The 19,578-nt window shown below is 33.7% G+C and overlaps 1 protein-coding gene and 1 pseudogene across 3 annotated transcripts; one reads left to right on the top strand and one right to left on the bottom strand.

The window, feature by feature from the left end:
- Positions 1 to 2,867: 2,867 nt before the first annotated feature.
- Positions 2,868 to 4,873, top strand: LOC123904596 (annotated as a pseudogene).
- Positions 4,874 to 6,164: 1,291 nt separating this feature from the next.
- LOC123910649 (phosphatidylserine decarboxylase proenzyme 2-like) lies at positions 6,165 to 15,821 on the bottom strand. 3 transcript variants are annotated; one of them, XM_045961818.1, is made up of 21 exons: positions 15,345 to 15,821; positions 15,170 to 15,249; positions 15,019 to 15,043; positions 14,389 to 14,448; positions 12,783 to 12,851; positions 12,558 to 12,650; positions 12,423 to 12,473; positions 12,061 to 12,144; positions 11,553 to 11,644; positions 11,229 to 11,384; positions 10,825 to 10,909; positions 10,335 to 10,446; positions 9,879 to 9,979; positions 9,114 to 9,161; positions 8,297 to 8,443; positions 7,737 to 7,832; positions 7,579 to 7,653; positions 7,394 to 7,486; positions 6,761 to 6,847; positions 6,614 to 6,664; positions 6,165 to 6,463 (listed from the first exon to the last, which is right to left on the bottom strand). In XM_045961818.1, the coding sequence occupies exons 1-21, from the start codon at positions 15,531 to 15,533 to the stop codon at positions 6,356 to 6,358; spliced, it is 1,902 nt and encodes a 633-aa protein (XP_045817774.1). In that variant the 5' UTR covers positions 15,534 to 15,821; the 3' UTR covers positions 6,165 to 6,355. The 3 variants fall into 3 exon arrangements, with proteins under 3 accessions (XP_045817774.1, XP_045817773.1, XP_045817772.1); XM_045961817.1 differs by having other exon boundaries at positions 11,229 to 11,387; positions 15,345 to 15,803; XM_045961816.1 differs by having other exon boundaries at positions 15,019 to 15,249; positions 15,345 to 15,737.
- Positions 15,822 to 19,578: the final 3,757 nt, after the last annotated feature.

Below are 19,578 nucleotides of genomic sequence, written 5' to 3'. Positions count from 1 at the left end.
TGATATTCTCTATGCTCTGGTACACTATAATTTCCTATTCATAATGTTTGTCTAAATTGTGGCTAAAAAGGGGGAGTAGTGTGTGTGTGTGACAAGTGTGTGGTCAGATGTTCTCACATCTGGATCTGGTGACTGTGTTTGCATGAAATTGTTCGTATGCTCGTATTGAGGGGGAGTGTGAGTAATATGCATGTACTGAGGGGGAGTAGTGATTATTCTTTCTTTATCTGGTGTTTGTATGTGTGAGTGATATTATCTCTTGATCGCCTGAATACGTTTGATGACAAATGTTGTGCCAAGTGTTATGGCACCTGACTATTGAGTCCACTATCCACTATGACTGAGAATTTATTTTTCTCAGATGTTTATGGGAATTTATTTTTCCCTGTTGTTCTTATGATGAATGGATGCGCGTTAAACTATTAGGAGTTTATCTCTCCTACTTAGCATCTACTATGGGAGTTTATTTCTCCCTTGTGTTGTTCCATGAGGCTAGTTGTTTTATTCCGCTGTTGCATTGCCTCTGATACTACTTATTTCTTCTGGAAGTAGTTTTTATTATGTGTTACTTTCTTTCCTAGTTGTGTGATCATGTTGACTCGAAGGAAAGGTAATACTGTATCTCTCTATATACTGGTCTAATATTGTTTTAGCCAAAATTTGCCAAAGGGGGAGATTGTTGGGTTTTTGTATATTGGCTACATTTTGCAAAAACATATTTTAGCCAAGTGTTGAGACAAGTGTGCTGACCCCAAGTGTTGTGACAAATGTTGTGACACTTTGGAACAACACCTGACTCTGTTCTGCGCGCGCCAGCTGGATGTTTTTATTTTCTACTCAATCTTTTTGAAGATCTGTTTGAAGAATTATGTCAAGGTTTCTTACAGAAGAAGGCGCACGTGTTTAATGTGTTTCATGAGGCAGCTAAACCCTAGCTTTATTTTCCAAAGGAATTATATTTTTGGAAAATATATTTTTGCGGTTTCAAAAATATAACTATTGTTTTCAAAAATATATCACTGCTGCCGCAATTCTAGAAGCCCTAATTTTGTCTTGAAGCCCAAGTCGTTCTACTACTATAAATACGAAGGCAAGCATATGGTTTCAAGCATCTAAAATCGTGTTTTACAAAGCGTGTGTTTTTAGGATTTTAGAGTGTTAATTGTGAGCCTTTCTTGTGTCTCATTGATGCAAGCTTAGGACCTGAGTGTTATTGAGTTGTAAGTGTGAACTTCTCCTAAGCTTTGAAGTACGGAGATTGTTCTATTGTGTTGTGTGGTTTACTCGCAAGCTTTTAAGCAAGAGTGAATCCTAGTTTTTAGGAGTGTGTCTCCAATCGTTGTAATCGTCTGAATTGAATAGCAGCGCTGTCTGTGTTGCTAAGGTGGGAATTGGGACGGGGTCTCATATCTAGGAGTTCCTAGGTAGAAGGGTCATTGGGTAGTGATTAAGTGAGAAGTAATACTGCTGATAGTGGACTTCATTCCTGGATTGGTATCCCCCAGAGTAGGCTTTAGGCTGAACTGGGTTAACAACTCTTGTGTGTTATTTACTTTACTGTTTGTATTGTTTTATGTTATTTACTCTGTTTATAGACAAGTGTTGGCGCACTAGTAACAACATCTGTCTACAACAGACAAGTGTTGCTACACCTTGAGCAACACCTGTCCACTGTGTGCCAGGAATTTCAGTTATTAATTTTGGATATGGTTTGGTTAGTGATTTGGTTAAGGTTACTTGAATTTTTTGCACACCCCTAGATCCAATCACAGCTGACATGATGTTAGATTGTCCTGCCTTTATCAACAACCTAGCAAGACCAAAATCAGAAACTTTATCATGAGGAAACAAAGTAGAAGGATGAAAGTTGTATTCATTGATTGATAGACTAATTACACACATATTTATACACAATTGTATGCACACAGTAACTATAGTGGATAGCTGCACACTAGATTAGCTCTACTCTAACTAACTAACAGACTATGTAACTAACTTGTTCTGCAAGTTATTATCTATATCTTGTTCATTACTCTCTGCAATGATAGATTATGACTTATATATATTGAGACTAGAAGGAGTAATTTGCATTGACAATTATATTTTGTAGTCACAATTAGTCTTTTGCTATTCTCTTCCATTTCCCTTTTATTTCACTAACAGTTAAAACGTTCCTTCTAGAGTTCTATAGTGTTATACTCATCACAGAAACATTCAATCCACATTGTGCTACTGATCAGGTATATCAATCTTCTTCCTTGTTTAGTATATTCTTGTTTTTCTCTTCTGGTTTTCAAATCTTGGCATGCAAGAAATACAATCTCGAGTATGAAAATATTCAAGAACTTCTTATTATCAAATGATTGTGTGATTTTAGAACTATATAGGAATGCTTAAATTAGTGTTAATTTACATAAATGAATTTTTCAAACAAAGTAATGATAATTGAGTAGCAAGCAAGCTGTTATTTAATCATCTGCTATCAATCAACACTATAGAATCTATTTTTAACTATTGACTTATGCATTGATTTTTCCAAGAAAACATGTAGATTAATTTAGCATTTAGTCACACTGAGAAATTTTAATGCTCGGAAGTCAAAGGTTATTGATTGGTCCTTGAGAATTTCTGTTCTTATCATGCATTCTATCTATATGTTTGTTTGTTTCTGTTAGATTATTCATTGCATATAAGTTTTAATTTTTTGTAACATGAAAAAATATAAATTGATGCAAACTTGTTTGTTGATTTTTCTTATTGAATTAATCATTTCCTTTTGTACCTAAATTCATGCATTCTCACCTGATTACATTTTTTTTTTTCTCTGTTTAATTTCACAGAATTTCATTGCTGCTACACTCCATAACATGGCCTGCACTTGCATCTCCTCAGCCCTTTTAACTCCTCTTCAACTCCTCCACCGTCCACCATCCCCTCATTTCCCCGCCGCCACTTTTCACCCTTTTCCCTCCATTCAACTAACCCCTTCTCACCCTTTTCGCCTTTACGCCCTTCCCCTCTTCACCGGCAACAACAATGGTGGTGGTGGTTTCTGGGGTAATAACCCTTTTGACTGAGATGATGATTTCTCTTCATATTCTTCAGGTTACACCCTTTTCTTTACCTTACTATTCTCTTCCATTACATACATTTTGTTTCTAGAATCTCCTTCTAACCAAATTCGCTATTTGACAAACCTGCATCTACTGCGGCATCTTGTAGCGAAAACACCGAAGAGGAAAGCTCTGAAGTAATGATATCAACAAAGTAATGATAATAAGAAAGCTTTTATTTAATTATCTGCTATCAACACTAGAATCTAATTTTAACTATCGACTTATGGATTAATTTAGCATTTAGTCACACTGAGAAATTTTAATTCTCTCAACTCATGCATTCTACCTAAATGTTTTGCGTGCATTGTTAATTTGTTTCTGTTAGAATTTAAGTTAATCATTTTGTAACATGATAATTAGTGAAGCTATATATGTTCTTATATATTATGCAATGATTGTGTGATTTTAGGACGATATATGTAAGACTATATGTTCTACATGATGTTGTTTTGGTAGAAAATTCTCAACTTTCTTGTCTTTTAAATGCAGGATGACAGAACCAACATCTACTGCGGCATCTTGTAGTGAAAACACCGAGGAGGAAAGCTCGTCGCTGCCTCCTGAAATAACAATCGGAATTGACATTGGCACGTGGCCATGTTGTATTTCTGTGTGGAATGATTCCAAAGTGGAGCTTTGGAAAAAGAAAATAAATGAGATGATGAAGAGATCTTTCGAAACTTCCAAAGATCGTGACTCTTCTATTGGAGCTAGTAGTACTGAAGTCTCACTCCCTAGAAAATGAGATTAAAATTTTATACATGAAAGACTTTTGTAGCATAATTTTCGGTGAAAATGCAAATTTCCCATTTCTGTTGCATACCGTGGATATTAAGGTTCGCCCTTTTGTTGCTGCATTTGTGAACAAACTGTGGAAATCCGCTACTGTAGAAGAACTACTTGGAAAATTTATGATAGAATTAAGATCAATGGTTGAAACTCATCTGAACAGACCTATAAGAAATGTAGTGTTTACCGTTCCAATTTCATTCAGTCAATTGCAGCTAAACTGGATACATTGCACTTGTGGGATGGCCGGTCTTAAAGTTATCAGACTGATGCCTAAACCAACAGCAGTGGCTTTGTGGTATGTGGTTCATCAACTGACATCTTCTGCTTCTGACAACAAAAGCATGAAAATTGCTCTTATTTTCAATATGGATGCCGGTTATTGTGATGTTTCTGTTATTGAAGCAGAAAAAGGAAAATTCCGAATAAAAGCACGGACAGGAAGTTCTATTGGTGGAGAAGATTTGGTTGGAAATATGTTGTGTCATCTTTTACCTGATTTTGAAGAGATATGCAAGAGACAAGTATACTGGAACTCAGAAATTATATCAATGGCTTTTCTTCGAAGTAGAATCCATGACGTGATTACTAAGCTTTCGTCAGAGACAAGTGTTGAGGTTGATTTAGATTTGGGATATGGTTTGAAGATATGCAAGGTTGTAACGCGGAAGGAGTTTGAGGAAGTTAACAAAGAGGTGTTTGAGAAGTGTGAAAAGTTAATCATCCAATGCTTGAAAGATGCAAAGATATAAGTTGAGAATATAAATGATGTGATAATTGTTGGTGGATGTTGTAATATACCAAAGGTGAAGAATCTTGTTACTAAAATATGCAATGGAAAGGAAATTTATAAAGGTATGAATCCTTTGAATGCTGTACTTTGTGGTGCGGCGGTGGCAGGAGCTGTTGATGATGACATTGGTAACATGGACTTGTTTGCTTCTAGTAAATGGAAAGCAAATTTATAAAGTCATGAGAATATAACAGATTAATGCTACATACATGTAAAGATATACACGAGACCAAGTTCGTATTATCAGTTGAGAAATTTTATAGAAATTGTCAAATATAACAGATTAATGCTACACATACATGTAAAGATGTGTGATTATGTCGTTTCAACTTGGAATATTGATGTGTTCCATGCATAAACTAGGACTATTTTGGGTAGAAAATCTGATTACAGTTATGGAATTTTTGCTTTTGAAGTTAGTATAATGCAGATAGCATCATAAAAATGTGTTATTTTTTCAAACACTAAAACTAATATCAAGAAGAACCAAGATGTAAATAGCTACTTTTAGACCATGTAGACCAAACCCTAAACATGTAACCCCAATTTCCAAACTTCAAACCCAAAACTACAAACCCTTAACCTTTTATTTTCTAGTTAGGAAAATCTCTCTCTCTAAACCCTAAACACTATAAAATCAAGCCCAAAACTCATAAACCCTATACTTCACACACACAAACCACCACCACTACCACTTTCTTCTTCTCATCTCTCTCAGCTAAACAAATTTTCTTGTTATGTTAACAAAAATTAATATTACTAATATTAATTTTAATTAAAATAAACCAAACACAAAAGGGGTGTATTCACATTTTTCAGGTATTAAGGATTTGATTGAAGATATAGTCAGTGTGGCAATGGAATGGAGGGTGAATGCAATGAACCAAAAGAAAATATACTTGATCAGAATTCATAGCAAAATTGAAAATTTAAAGGCCTCTTAAAAAACATCAATGTACTGTAAAGCATAAGCTTTACAATTAAACTGCAAAATGGCAAGAGGGCAGGTAGCTTCCATCGATGGAAGTTGAAGAAGGTGGAAGAACAAAGACACTATCTAGTTATGTTTATGAACACTTTTTACAGTAAAACAAAAGACGTGGCTAGTTGGTAATTTGGTATGTGTTGGATGAATCTACTGGTAACTAAGTGTACATTTTCAGTGACGAAGAAAAAGTGGTGGAACAAACCAAGTGTTGTTCTAAAAATAGTTTTTAGGTATGACAAATGGAGATCGGTGTTCATTTTTATAAATGGTGTGTTGATATAATGGATTATATTATTAGGATGTAGTCTACTCTTTTGGGTATATTGTTTGGTTTTTTGGTTTCCAGTCCTGCCGGTTTTTTCATAACTCGTTTCAGAAAAAAACAAAAATTAAGAGATTTCAAAGTCCCAACTTTTCCGTACCGATAAAACCGATGACAAATGGAGGCAACTAAAAGTCAATGTGTATTTTGTCCAAGTTTCAACTAAACAAATTTTAACTTTTGTTTATATTTAACGTCGGAGAAAGTACATCAAATGTGATTAAAAAGTTTACAAATTGGGGGAAACATCTGAATTCAATAACCAACGGTGCCATGATTCACATTATACAACTACACAGTACAGAACACTATTAACATTTCTAAGTTAGTGAACCCAATCTTAGCTGTCAAGACAATTTCCTGGTGGAGACACCCAATCTCATCCCCACAGTAACCAAAGTCTCCAGTGATCTGGTGCTATTTGATAGCAGGTCTTCATCAATTGCAATTGAATCCTGCATAATACATACAATAAGAGGAAGGAAAGTATAAATCTAGGTCAGTACAATAAGAAATCAGAACCATATCAACTAAATTGATTTCAAACAAGAATTAATTAACCGAAAAGATAAAAGACAGGCTGTATAATCAAGTATAATACCAACCTTTTCAAAAACACAAATTACAGTGCTTCCACCAAAAGAGAAATATCCAAACTGTCAATTAAAGAAAACATATATGTTTATTAGAAACAAGAACAATGACGAAGATTGGAAAAATAGTAGTTTACTATAACTGGTCGGATTCCAAACCTCATCTCCCTTCTTGACATAGTCGCCCTTTTTCTTTGTGAAATTAATGCTACCAACCATTGTAGCTCCTATTGCAACAAATGCCACCTGAACACAAATCATAGGTAACTCTCTAAGATACATGTAACATATAGGTCTGCAGCGATAAGATGCAACTGTAGTGGAGCCAGGGAACTTATAGAGTGTTCTGTAAAAACTTTTCACAAATGTAACAAGCCATAAAAAATAATAGCAAGAATGCAAGAGAATAAGAACAAGACCAGGTAGAAGTTCAAAAATATGGGACTAGACTATAGGAGTACATTAAGTATAAAATGCAAAAGGGAAAGCCATTTATAAACTTAAACAAAGAAATAAAATAGTTGTATCTTGTGAGCAAAATTTCCCTTTTACAATCATGTCAATGGTGGTGACATAACAAATTTGAAGAAGAAAAGCATTAAATTCATAAATTAAGCAAATCGTAGCATTCTTAAAACTATAATATGATTTGCAATTGCCGAAAGGTTCAGTGAAGTTTTTGATAGGTGTTATCACGAAATTCATATATTCTAATAAATTCATACAGAAAAACTTCAGCAGGATAGCATTATAAATTCATGCATCACACACAAATTAGTTGCAATCACAAACCTTTCCAAAATCTACAGTTGAAATTATTGAAACAACTCGCTTATTCTCTGTGAAGACATTACAGTACTTGCTATTTACAGCAATGGGATTGACCTAAGAGAAATAGAACACATCAGAAAAAGTTGCAAATGATAATTAACACAACGACATAAAGTTTCATTTTCCCAAAGTTTTATTTCACATACAGTAAACAGGCATCCGGGGATATTAACAAATTGCTCAACAGTTCCGGATACTGGCAAATGGAAACGGTGATAATCCTGCAATAAATAAACGTTCAAATCAAAATTCGCAATCAAATGAACATAAAATTAAAGAGGCAATGAAAGAAAGCAACAAACACCTGTGGTGCCAGACGGAAAATCACAAGTGTTCCATCAGCAAAAGCACTGGAACACATTTCTTTCCCCAGAAGGCCTTGAACTGAAAACTTTCGACCCTGAAAGCAAGAAATAACAATCCCATTAGAATTTCATTTTGAACACATAAATGAATATAAAAGATTAATAATAAAGAGAAATAAATAGAAATATCCCAATATCTATGATAGTATGATTTTCCTTGTACTGATAAACAAGGTGACAAAACATTAAACAGTTGGGTCTTTTCATCATTAAAAATTGTTTAAGCAACTAAATAATTTCATTTAAGAAAAAACAGAACGGATTATAATCTCATATAAGCAAAAACCAATCCCTACTCAATACCTCTGTCCTAATTTACAGGCTAGACATGCAGGTCAACTGAACTGAAAACACTCATTTCCGACTTCTAGTTCTGACTGATAACTGTCCAAGTCTTAAGTGCATATTCTCAAACGACAAACATCTACCCAAATATTAAAAAGAAAATGCATTCTTGAGACAGGAAACCTCCCACGTGCAAGAGATGTAAAAGAAATACCTTAATCCAAAATCTTGAACTATCATCAACTGATTTAAATGCCATTAGACGACAATCAGCACCACATACAGCAATGTTGTCATGTTCAGCAGAAGCAATTGGTCTTGAACCAGGCTTTAACTCTCTAATGAAAAATTCATTGAATGTCTGCCCAGAACATTATTCAAGATAGGTGTCATATAACAAGATAGTTACTGCCATTATGAAGTCTAAATGATTTTCAGTTTGATAATTGGTCATATTTTGTTCAATTTCGTTCCAACTTCTTGTTCAGACAAAATGTATCTAGCAAGCTCAATGAAAAACAAATTATTTTAGTTCTTTGTATAGATCGGTGAAAAAAGTAGGAGAATTTGAAGGTCCCACAAAACCACATTGGCTAAAAGGCAAAATAAAAAACAACTGAAGTAGATCATACAAATGGTGCTATATTGAAATTTTAAAAAAGAAAAGAAACATAGCCAGAATGAAAGTCATTAATAAGAAGACTGTTTGTATATGGCCAGAATAAAGGTATCAGAATATTTTTCAAGCATAGACAGCGACTAAATGAAATATGTTGTTAGATCAGTAAGCAGTGCCTAGCTTATGAAAACACAGGAGGAAAGTTAATGTTGTTTAAAAATATTTCACACAAAATAGTAATTATTAAATTAAGTCATAAGACCATATGCATATGATGCACCATTATTTTAATTTTTACACATTATCAAATTGAACCGGCAACCCATCTTTAAATAACTAATAAGATAAAAAAAGTGTTCAGAAGCAATTGTGCATCAATAACACATAACTTCAAACTACAGTTTTAACCCACCTTAAAGTGTTCCAGTGGATACTTCACTTCTGCCAAATTGATTTGACCCTACAAGACAATATTCACTTTATAAGATGGATGTAACTATAGGCATACAAATACAGCACATAAAGAACCAGGTGAAAATGGAAATAAATGTGGCAGAAAAAAATAGCATTCTTCTATGCCTTAAAACTGTTTCAACACACACGCGGGCGCACATATATACACATATATAATGCCATTGTTAAGTAGTCTTAATATATAGTTGTATGCGCACATATCTTTTGCACCATATATGATTGTCATTTCCTATTGTATTACCAATTGTGGTGTACATAGCCATTAGATTCTCGTCCTTTAACTTTTCCAGTTTGCCAGTAATAAATGTCAGGCATGGACATTGTATTTTGGCCGGGACAATAATACTTGCTTATCTTAACTTGAGTATGCTGAATGTTGAATGAAAGCATTATCCTTCAGTTTTAAAATACAGTAACAATCATAAAAGAAAAGATAGCCAATTTGTGAAAGTGAAACAAAGTAGTTGTTCAGGATGTCCGTTTAGCACACATAGAACGTGCACTTTTTATTAAAAAGAAAAGAAAGATATATTATTAGGAGAGATAGATGGCTAAAATGCACAAGATGAAAAGCAATACTCCAAAAGAAACCAAACACTGAACAAAGGGCACCACATATAACATAACCAAGAATTGCATTGATCTGCGACTTGTCAAATCAAATTATGCTATCCAGAAAGAACTAAAAGAAACATTGCCATACCTTATAAGATTCAATGAATTTTGGTATATCAGCAGCCGATTCAAGTGAATCCATTTTTGCTCCCTGCTTTTCAGAAATGTTTTGCAGGAGCTCCTTCACCCCTGCGTACAGGAGGTTCACCAAAGCAAAGCAAATGACTAACTCAACGCCGATGGAAATTATTTTTCAAGTTCAATTTGTATCTCATATTGACATCAAATCCCGATATTTTTCTTTATCAATAGTAATCTACTAAAAAAGCACCAAATCGGGTTAAATAAATGTCAACAAGATGTAATATATGCACAGAATGTTTTAGCCCGTAAAAACTTTATAGCAACAATTCTGCTGACAACACGTCAGCAATCCTGTGTCACAAGGACATAACAAAGAGCAGTGACTTGTGAAGTTACATATACATTTAGCCTACAATTTCTTTCAACTAGTTAAAGAGAGAAGGAACTAAACAACACATACCTATGTCCATTAGACCAAGACCTATTTTTGACTGATAAATAGCTCTCATTGACAAAACAATCTTTTTGTCAATTTGTTCTTCGACGAGCCTTTGAGACTTCCGATCATATACCTGAAGCCAAAAGTATGATGAATTAAATATTGCAAATTATCTTAAAGATATTTCTAGTTCTCTACTTTTATGAAGTTGTTGAACCAATACATTCGAATTCTTGAGACTTCAAAAAAGGTATGCACAACAAATTTTGATACTTATAATCACATGAAAAGGCTACCGGCAGGAGTGATACATGTACTTGGTAGACATTTTCTAATTATAGTGAATGTGATTCACAAACTCAGTTATCAGCATTGGATAGAAAGAATTTCAGAGAGGTATTATCCTGATATAACTTGAAACATACATCCATGTATGATGTATGATATGAATGTCTTCAGATTTTTTAAATAAAAGAAAGAGGAAATTGGTATGGAAAGAAATATGACATACCAGAATATGGGAAGAACTTGATCCAGATCGAATACCAACATCATAGGATGAGACATGGGCCCATTCACTCAGTTTGAAGAACCAGCTATATAAACCGAAAAATAAACAAGTGATTTTTATTATCTCATGATATACGAACCATAAATACATAACAGTAATCCATATATATAAATCAACTACTTTGTATATATAATCTCTTAGGTAAAAATATCATGTTATATAATCCATATCCAGGTATAGAAGCACACTGATGATAAGTTAGCAAATTGCAAAGAATGTACCCATATCCACTCCAGGTATACAATCCTAAACCCTAAAATACTGTTATATAATCCGTTAGGTAAAAAGATCATGCTCTCCTGTCTCTTAAGGCTTAAATTAGTAGCAAATTGCAAAAACTGTACCCATATGAAGCCTGCTTATCTGTCAAGAATCCTCCAGCCATCACCTGGTTTCCGGTCCCTTCGTCAAAACAAAGAGTTAAGTGGATCATACTGTTCAACTGGTCAGAAATCTGAAGAACCTCACCACAAACCGGGCAGCAATTCAACAGTGGTTCCCTGCTACACCAAAAGCAAGCTAACCGTATAAGAATCAATCAAATGTAAACAAACATCACTTGGAAAATTTATAATAAGCGGTAAATATATCTCTACTGCTAGCAAAAGACAACAACACACATACAAAACCAAATATTTTAGTCTCGTGTATTCTAGATGGATCATTACTTTTCTTGTTGAAAAGCAAGCAGGGAAGCCAGTTCATCCATGCTCACAACACCATCTCCATTCTTGTCAGCTGCTTTGAACAGCTCCTCTTTCTATGGAAAAAGAATTGTATTGCTGAAACAGTATAATTCGTATATACAAAACTAAATATTATATTGTAAATTCATTTTAGGATTTGCAAGGCAAAGATTCATTATTTGAACCTTAAGCCCTGGACCTTCTGTAGTGAAGATTTGGACTTTGATATGACCAAAAAAGTTAATTTCCACTGTCCAAATTCAATATTCTGACATTCAAATTTTATTAGTTTATATAAGCCATAATATCTGAAATTAGAAGATAATAAAAAAAATATGAATCAAAGTCCAAATCCATATCCAGGTATAGAAGCACACTGATGATAAATGTCCAGGTATAGAAGCACACTGATGATAAGTTAGCAAGAAAATAATCCAAAACAAAAAAGTAACAGCATTGTATAATATGCAGAGTAGTTTGAACTTTGAACCTTGCTTGTTGCTAATTGATTGCCAAAAGCATCAATCAGATCAGAAAATTCAGAAAATGAAAGCATCCCATCTTCATTGTAGTCCTGCATAAAGCATAAATCATCCAGTTTGATAAATACTAGATGGTGCTGAATAAGATCAAGTATTTCAAATGTATTTCTATGTTGAGGGATGAATAAAGAAAGGAGACAGCATGAATAAACTCAGCAACACTCCATGGTGCAATTTTGGTTTAACACCAACATCCTAATGTAGAGGGATGGGACTATATATCATCACTTCCTGTGCTACCCTCATAAGTCTTCGATTTAATCTTGCAATAAGCATGAGTTATTATAAAGTAGAGGAAGATCAAACTTACCACGATGGATAAAATACGTCTAACAAAGCCCTTTTCTGTTTCAATTGGATCCTGTTAATTTCCACTTAGAATTGTTAGAAAACTTGATCATACACTAACAACAATAGAATTGTATTGTATTAGTCTACTGTATACCTCTACAGAGCATGAAATGGAAATGTTGCCAACCACTTTTCCAGGAACTGATGGATCTAAAAGGTTGAATGTTTCAATGTCAGAATCAGAATCCTGCACCATCATATCATTCATAGTGAAAGTGTGTAAAATGAATAATTCTGAAAGGGCACAGAAGAAGCTGATAAATTAACAAGTCTAACGTCTATGATTTCTTAAAAAGAACAACAAACAAAGTGTCCTTACCTGGGTCAGAAATTCAAGCAGATCAATCTCACAGTATCCAACAAGAGTATTGCTGGACAGTTTGTTGGTCTGCACGAGGAAAAAAAAGCAAACTTAGATGCAGCGTTTGGGGACAAGGGACCCAAAGTTATAACAACAACAGCAACAACCAAGCCTTATCCCACTGAGTGGGGTCAGCAAACCAAAGTTATAACAGTATTGGTTTGTATACTATATGCAGTTTTTTTCTTTCACATAAAACAATAAACAACAATTAAAGTTTTTTCATCAGGTGAAGTCGGTTATATATTATCAAACAATGCTATAAAGATGTCAAGATTCATATCTAAAGAGTAAAGATAGATCATTTAACTCAACCATTCTCATTCGATTTATTTATTGTTTTCCTTGATCTTCTCTATCTCTAACTAACAACCTGTCATCCACGTGATCTGTCCAAACACCACCTATGGCATTTTTCCATCTTTGCTATAATAGGAGCTTCCCACACTTTTTCCCTACTCTATTCCTGATTCTATCTTGTTTTGTATGAACCTTATCCAACATAGCATTCTCACCTCAGCAACACTTAATCTTATTTCACTGTTGACATTTTACTGCCCAGCATTCAGCTCCTTACACACTTGAGAGGTGCTTTTTTTTTTTATCACAAACTACACCTAAAACATTCCTCCATTTCATCTATCCTACATGGATCCTATGGCTAACACCACCTTCTATCCCTTTTAGGATATAGACCATAGGTTAATTAGTGTAGTTAAGAGTTAATTAGTAAAAGTTAGTAAGTTGATAAATTTGTAGATGGTTGTTAAAAGTGTTATTTTAGTTATTCTTAGAAAGACATTGGGCTCAAGTGGTTAATGAGCTCCCCCTAGGACGAATCGTTCGGGAAAATCCGAGTTCGATTCCTGGTGGAAACAATTCTTGGCTAGACTTTACTTTGAGGCCAAACTCTGTATTATTGGACCCCCCTTGCCTGGAAACCAGAGGGTTAATATACCAACAAAAAAAAAGTCTTTAAACAGCCCACAATTAGTAGAGTTGAATGATAGCTTTGAATAATAAAATTTTGTGACTAGAGAATTATCTAGTGTGAAAGGATAGTGCTTCTTTGGGGTAGCCTTGTGTGCAATATGAAATCCTTCATTTGCTTTCAATCTTTATTCATTTGAATCTGTTTTTACAATATTCTAGGAATTATTTCTTGCTCAAAGAAAGGATCCTAACAATCTCATTGCCATTTTGTATGATGGATCTGTATTACTTCATCCATGAGACTTATGCTAAGGCATGTTCCCCGATTTTCACCTCTATGTTAGTATTTCTGTGACAGAACTTTCACTCCTTTCATGTACTCCATTTTACTTCTACTTAAACAAAAATCATGGTACTAATTCAAGCTTGAAATGCATTAGAAACATACCAAGAAAAGGCAGCAGCCCAACTAAGGATTTCAAGCTTTATTTTATGTTATTAGAAGGGTAGCAATTCCTTTTAAGTGTCACAAAAATGATGTTGCACTACCCCCCACCCTGAAGAAAAACATATGCTTACTAGAGGGTAATGTATAACCAATGAAAAAGTAACGTTAATTTTTATTACACACCTCAAAGACAGAAACTCTTGCAATATGAGGCCCGTTCTGTTCCAAAAGAAGTTTCTTTTCCTACAGAAGAAAATATCAGTCACACAAAAGAAATATTGTCTTATTCAGCAGAACATCAGCTCATAAATGATAGAGTAAAGAAAATAAATAAGAGCTATCTCAGCTAACACAAAATAAAGCAAAGAGACAGACATTGAACACGAAACTGACACATAGGCACCAATAATAATTTGAGAAAATAGTGGACGGTGGGATTGGTGTATCTCGGATTAGTCAATCCTTGACTTGTGCCGGATACCGAGACTTATAAAAAAAAAAAACAAAAAACTGCAATCTATGTTCATGTACATCTGATAGGTGGATGGTATATGTTACAATTTGGTTGCACACTTGCACTTGATTAACAATCTTTTATTAAAGGAGTGAGAAGAAATTGACATATTTGACAACTACACCAACATTTTCAAGAACCAAACCAACAGACACTGGGCACGAAACTGACACATAGACACCAATAATAATTTGCGAAAATAGAAGTGGTCTAATATAACTATGTGTCAGTGTCATGTCAGTGCTACACGTATACATCTAGAATATACTACTAATAATAATTTAGATAAGAGTACTCACAGAATTCCAAACAGGTTTATCTGTTCTGCAGCAGCAGCAGCAATAATTAAACAAAATCAATACTACAAGAATGAATATGAAAAAATAGTACAGTAGTAAAATGAAAGAAGCATATACAGTAATAAAGTGAAGTGAAGTGAAGATAACTAACTGTTGAGAAGACTTGGTACGAAAAGTTTGTTCTCCAAGGGAAAGACACGCAATCCATTTATCCTTGAATTGCATCTCCGCCTACAATCAATTAACCAGTCGCCACTCTTTTTATTCATTGATTAATTTACAAAACAAAACAAAAAAGGCGAAGAGAAAGAGAGAGAGAGAATTACGCGGAGGAGGGCGAAGAGAGCGATACCGGTGAAATTACCGGCGGAGAGAAGTTTGTGAGTGGAAGGAGATGCGTTAGTAGTTTTACGGCGAAAGTGAAGACGGTTTTTGAAACGAGCAAGACGAGATCCTTTCCGTACTGATGATGAATCTTCCGGCGAAGAGGAGAATTTGGAGTGTTCGTGACCCATCCTCTCTATTTGGAACCGATGAATGCTTTCCCTTCTGATTGATTCAGTTACAAATAATTGCAATGTTGAATTGAATTGATTAGTAGTAGCTAATGCGGTCCACCTAATCAAAATCAATTCCTCCCTCTCTAATAATACAACTACTACAACACTGTTTGTTTTGTTGCTCTATTCATTCATTTTATTCTTTGTTCTTTACTTCGCCGCCGGAGAACGGTTCGTATAGTACTATATTACTCTAATACAAGTAGAATAAAATTTTCAAAAAATAATCAAATATTTGCAAATAGTGCAAGATATTTCTATTAAGTGTATTTTATTAGTAACGTACTAGTAATATTTTTTCACAGCAAACCACTTTGATACAATTTGACTCAACGTACCCTTTAATTTTTACACATAGAATACAAATAAGTATATGAATAAAAAAAAAAATAATAAGTATAATTTTTTTATGGAAAATGCTTTATATTGCGAAGCACATCACGAACAATTCACGATGAATAATAACATACACTCATTTTGGAAACCGCTCATGTATGGTAAGTGGGGAGTTTTTTTTTTTTGTTTGGCACATATAGGGCCTCTTTGTTTGAGATTTAAAAAAAAATGATTTTTTTAAAAAAAAAAATCATTTTGAAGAAAATCATTTTTTTTTAGAGATTTTGAAAAAAATCTAAAGCTATTTCCCGTTTGTTTACCATTATTAAAATCTATTTTTTTAAGATGGTGGGGATGACAAAAGTTATCATGCATGAATGTTTTTCTTACGGAGGGTGCATAAGGCAGGACGGTAATCCCCTACATGTGCGCTCATCATTACTTCCACGCTCCATTCCATTTTAGCCTTTGATTCTTGATCAAGCAGCCTTAGTGCTTCCACCCTCCTGATCAAGCATGAGTCGTCTGATTAATCAAACAGCCTAGATCATCCCACTATTTTTTTTGTTTGTTGCTGTGCTGGGCCCTCTTGTGGGTTGGGCCTGTATTATTTCATGCTACATGCACCTCTCTTGCTTACTTTATGCACCCTTGTGATATTATTTGTTTATTTATTTATTATCTAATTTATTTAATTTGTTTAATTTAAACCAAAAAATCAAAAAAATGATAAAAACCTACAAAACAAATTGTAATTAAATAATTTGGATTTAAAATGGGACCGGCGGGTTTACATCCGCTAAACCCTCGAATGACCGAACGTTGGTCGTGTGCTTTGCTTACCGGTTGTTTGTCTTTCGCAAATAAAATTAATAAAAAAATTGGATTAAAAAGGGGATCGACGGGTTTACATCCGCCCATCCCTCAAATAACCGAACGATAAAGCTAGACAAACTAATATTAATCCTATTTGGTATGTTAAATGGTTTTAAGATATTATATACTGAAATCATTAGTATTGTTAAATGGTTTTATATAAAGGAAAATGCTAAAGAGTGCCCCCGGGGCACTGTTTAAGGAAGCAAATATAGTAATATGACATTGAACTTTGTGCAGTCAACGCCTCGAAAGTCTAAAAAGTATTATTTTCAATTTAAAATTTTCCTTTTTTGGTTTCCTTAACCAGTGCCCCGGGGGCACCGGTTAGCATAACCCTTATATAAATACTAAGGTGAGAGAAATATATATATATATATATATATATATATATATATATATATATATATATATATATATATATATATTAATTATGCAATATTGTTCTGGAAACCATTTGTATTGTAAAATGGTTTTATGTGTTTACTGAAACCAATATTGTGTTTTTATGGTTTTAAAAATTCTGGAAACCATTATGCTGGTTAAATGGTTTCAGATAGTTATACACTGAAACCATTTGTATTGTAAAATTGTTTTACACTAAATGGTTTAATGATTTTAAATACTGATTATTACTGAAACCATAAGTATGATTTAATGGTTTTAATGGTTTTCTATGTGAAACCAAAATAATTGTCTAATGGTTTTGTAATAAAACAAAAAATCAATGGTTTCGTATAATAATTTATGTTAATTGTAATAAATTAAACCATAATTACGGTACATGTTTTAGTATGTAATTTTAAATTAAAATATGATTATATAATCATCCAACACAATTAATTGAAAATAGATTCTTATAATATGTACTTCAAAGAAACAAAAGTTATATTTAATTGGAAATGGGGGGGCGCTAGAAATTTGGGGATGAAAAAAAACTGGGGGGCTCGTAAGAAATCTAGGAGAAAAAGAAAACAAATTGGGGGGGTGCGTTAAGCAAATGGGGGCGTGCGAGTAATGAGGTAGTATATGGAGGGCGCACGGAGTTAATAGGGGTGCGCGAGTAATGGGGTAGCATATGGGGGTGCATGGAGTAAATGGGGGTGCGTTAAATAATTTTCATTACTTATGCATGGTGCATAAGTTTGGGTTATGCACCATAATCAGACCCGTGAAGGATGATGAATGATAAAAAAAAAAAAAAAATTTTTGATAAAAGCTATTGAAAATAGATTCTCATTTTGATGAAAAAAATGATTTTTGAAAAAATCTGAAACAAACACAAGTAAGATATTTTTTGGGAAAAATTTTGGTGAAAAATCTAAAACAAACATGCCCATATTACGTCTAATAAATATGATTGGAGAAGTAAAGAAGTTGGCTCCTTTAGAAGAGTGGTGTACCTTGTACATGTATTTGTAAATACTTTAAGGATCAAGTAAATTAGTAAATTAAAGTTGTTAGTGTATAATTTGATCATCTGACCTGCTCAGGTTGGGTGTAAGTGTGTAACTTTAGGACGCATATATGATATGGTCCACTCAGGGGCGTTGCCACGTTGTAGTGAGGGGGTTCAAGTGAACCCCCTCAACTTGGAAAAATTGTATACATGTTCTTATATATTTTGCACTTTGAATCCCCTGAAATTTTACCTTTGAACCCATTAGAAGAAGAAAACACAGTAGAAAGAATCCAGAGAAGAACACATATTGCTAAGAAGATGTTGGCAATAAAAGAAGAAGGAAGAATTCAAGGCAGAGAAAGAAGAAGAAGGAAGAACTAACATGCAGAAGAACTGAAAGGTGTGAGCGGCGGCTAGGAAATTGATATACTGACATTTAGGTTTTCTTATTTTTAGCACTAACGTTCTAAATTATTTTTGAAAAAATATAGACTATTAATTTTGGTAGAACATGCTTTTGGGTGAATTAACCCATAGGATCATTTTTTTTTAAAAAAAGCATTGCTATACATAGTGAAGGAATGTATCCCGAAAGCATCCCGAATGGAAATTGGCCAATGAAAAATAATCATAGTCCAAAATTCATGGGAATTAATTAAATAGATGGAAAAGTAAAAAAGAAGTAGCTGGACAGAATGCAGTTCGGAAGAAATTCGGGTGAATTTCTTTCGTGATAACTAGCATTCTCCTAAAAAAAATGTCCTAGTTTTTTAAACTAGTGTTAATTTTAAGTGGATTTCAATAAAATTTGCTCATTCAAAAAGAAAAATAAAATTTACTGACTATAATATATAATAGACATTTTGAAGCATTTTTTGACGAAGCGATTTTTTTTTTAAAAGCTAAATAGTCTGAATCCCCTGCTCCAGGTTCCTGGAGACCCCATTGGATCCAGTCACTCTAGATTAGTGACTTTGGAATGAATTGTTTTGTTGTTGGATTGAATTTGGCTCCATCCAGAATGTTGATACTTAATTAAAGGATGAAACACACATATATAATTGAGAGAATGAATTATGAAGAAAAAAAAAATAGTGAAAACCCTTGGGAAAAGAATGTGATGCACACACATATGCATGGTATGTCACTTATTTATATACTTCCCTATTTCACCATAGTCACGCCCTTTTGATAAGCACCATAGTCACGCCCTTACTATCATATACCAACTAGATCCAATACACCTCATACAATCTAGACTAACTATTCAACTAACAATAGTAGTTAGTAATTTACGCAACTATATATTAACCCTAAATTTGAAGTAACTAAACACGGGTGTCAAATTATGGCAAACAAATTATATTTGCTTTTACCTTTTTTTGA

This window comes from Trifolium pratense, linkage group LG2 (genome assembly GCF_020283565.1).
Source record: "Trifolium pratense cultivar HEN17-A07 linkage group LG2, ARS_RC_1.1, whole genome shotgun sequence".
NCBI lineage: Eukaryota > Viridiplantae > Streptophyta > Magnoliopsida > Fabales > Fabaceae > Trifolium > Trifolium pratense.
Note: the sequence above shows the minus strand (reverse complement) of the source record. Positions and strands in the feature narration are given on the sequence as shown.

Excerpts from the sequence above, each read along its gene's own strand:
- LOC123910649 (XM_045961816.1), bottom strand. The coding sequence starts at position 15,533 with ATGGGTCACGAACACTCCAAATTCTCCTCTTCGCCGGAAGATTCATCA. Across the intron at positions 12,145-12,422 it reads GACGTATTTTATCCATCGTG|GACTACAATGAAGATGGGAT; the intron begins GTAAGTTTGATC and ends TGCTTTATGCAG. Across the intron at positions 6,665-6,760 it reads ATGTCAAGAAGGGAGATGAG|TTTGGATATTTCTCTTTTGG; the intron begins GTTTGGAATCCG and ends TTTAATTGACAG.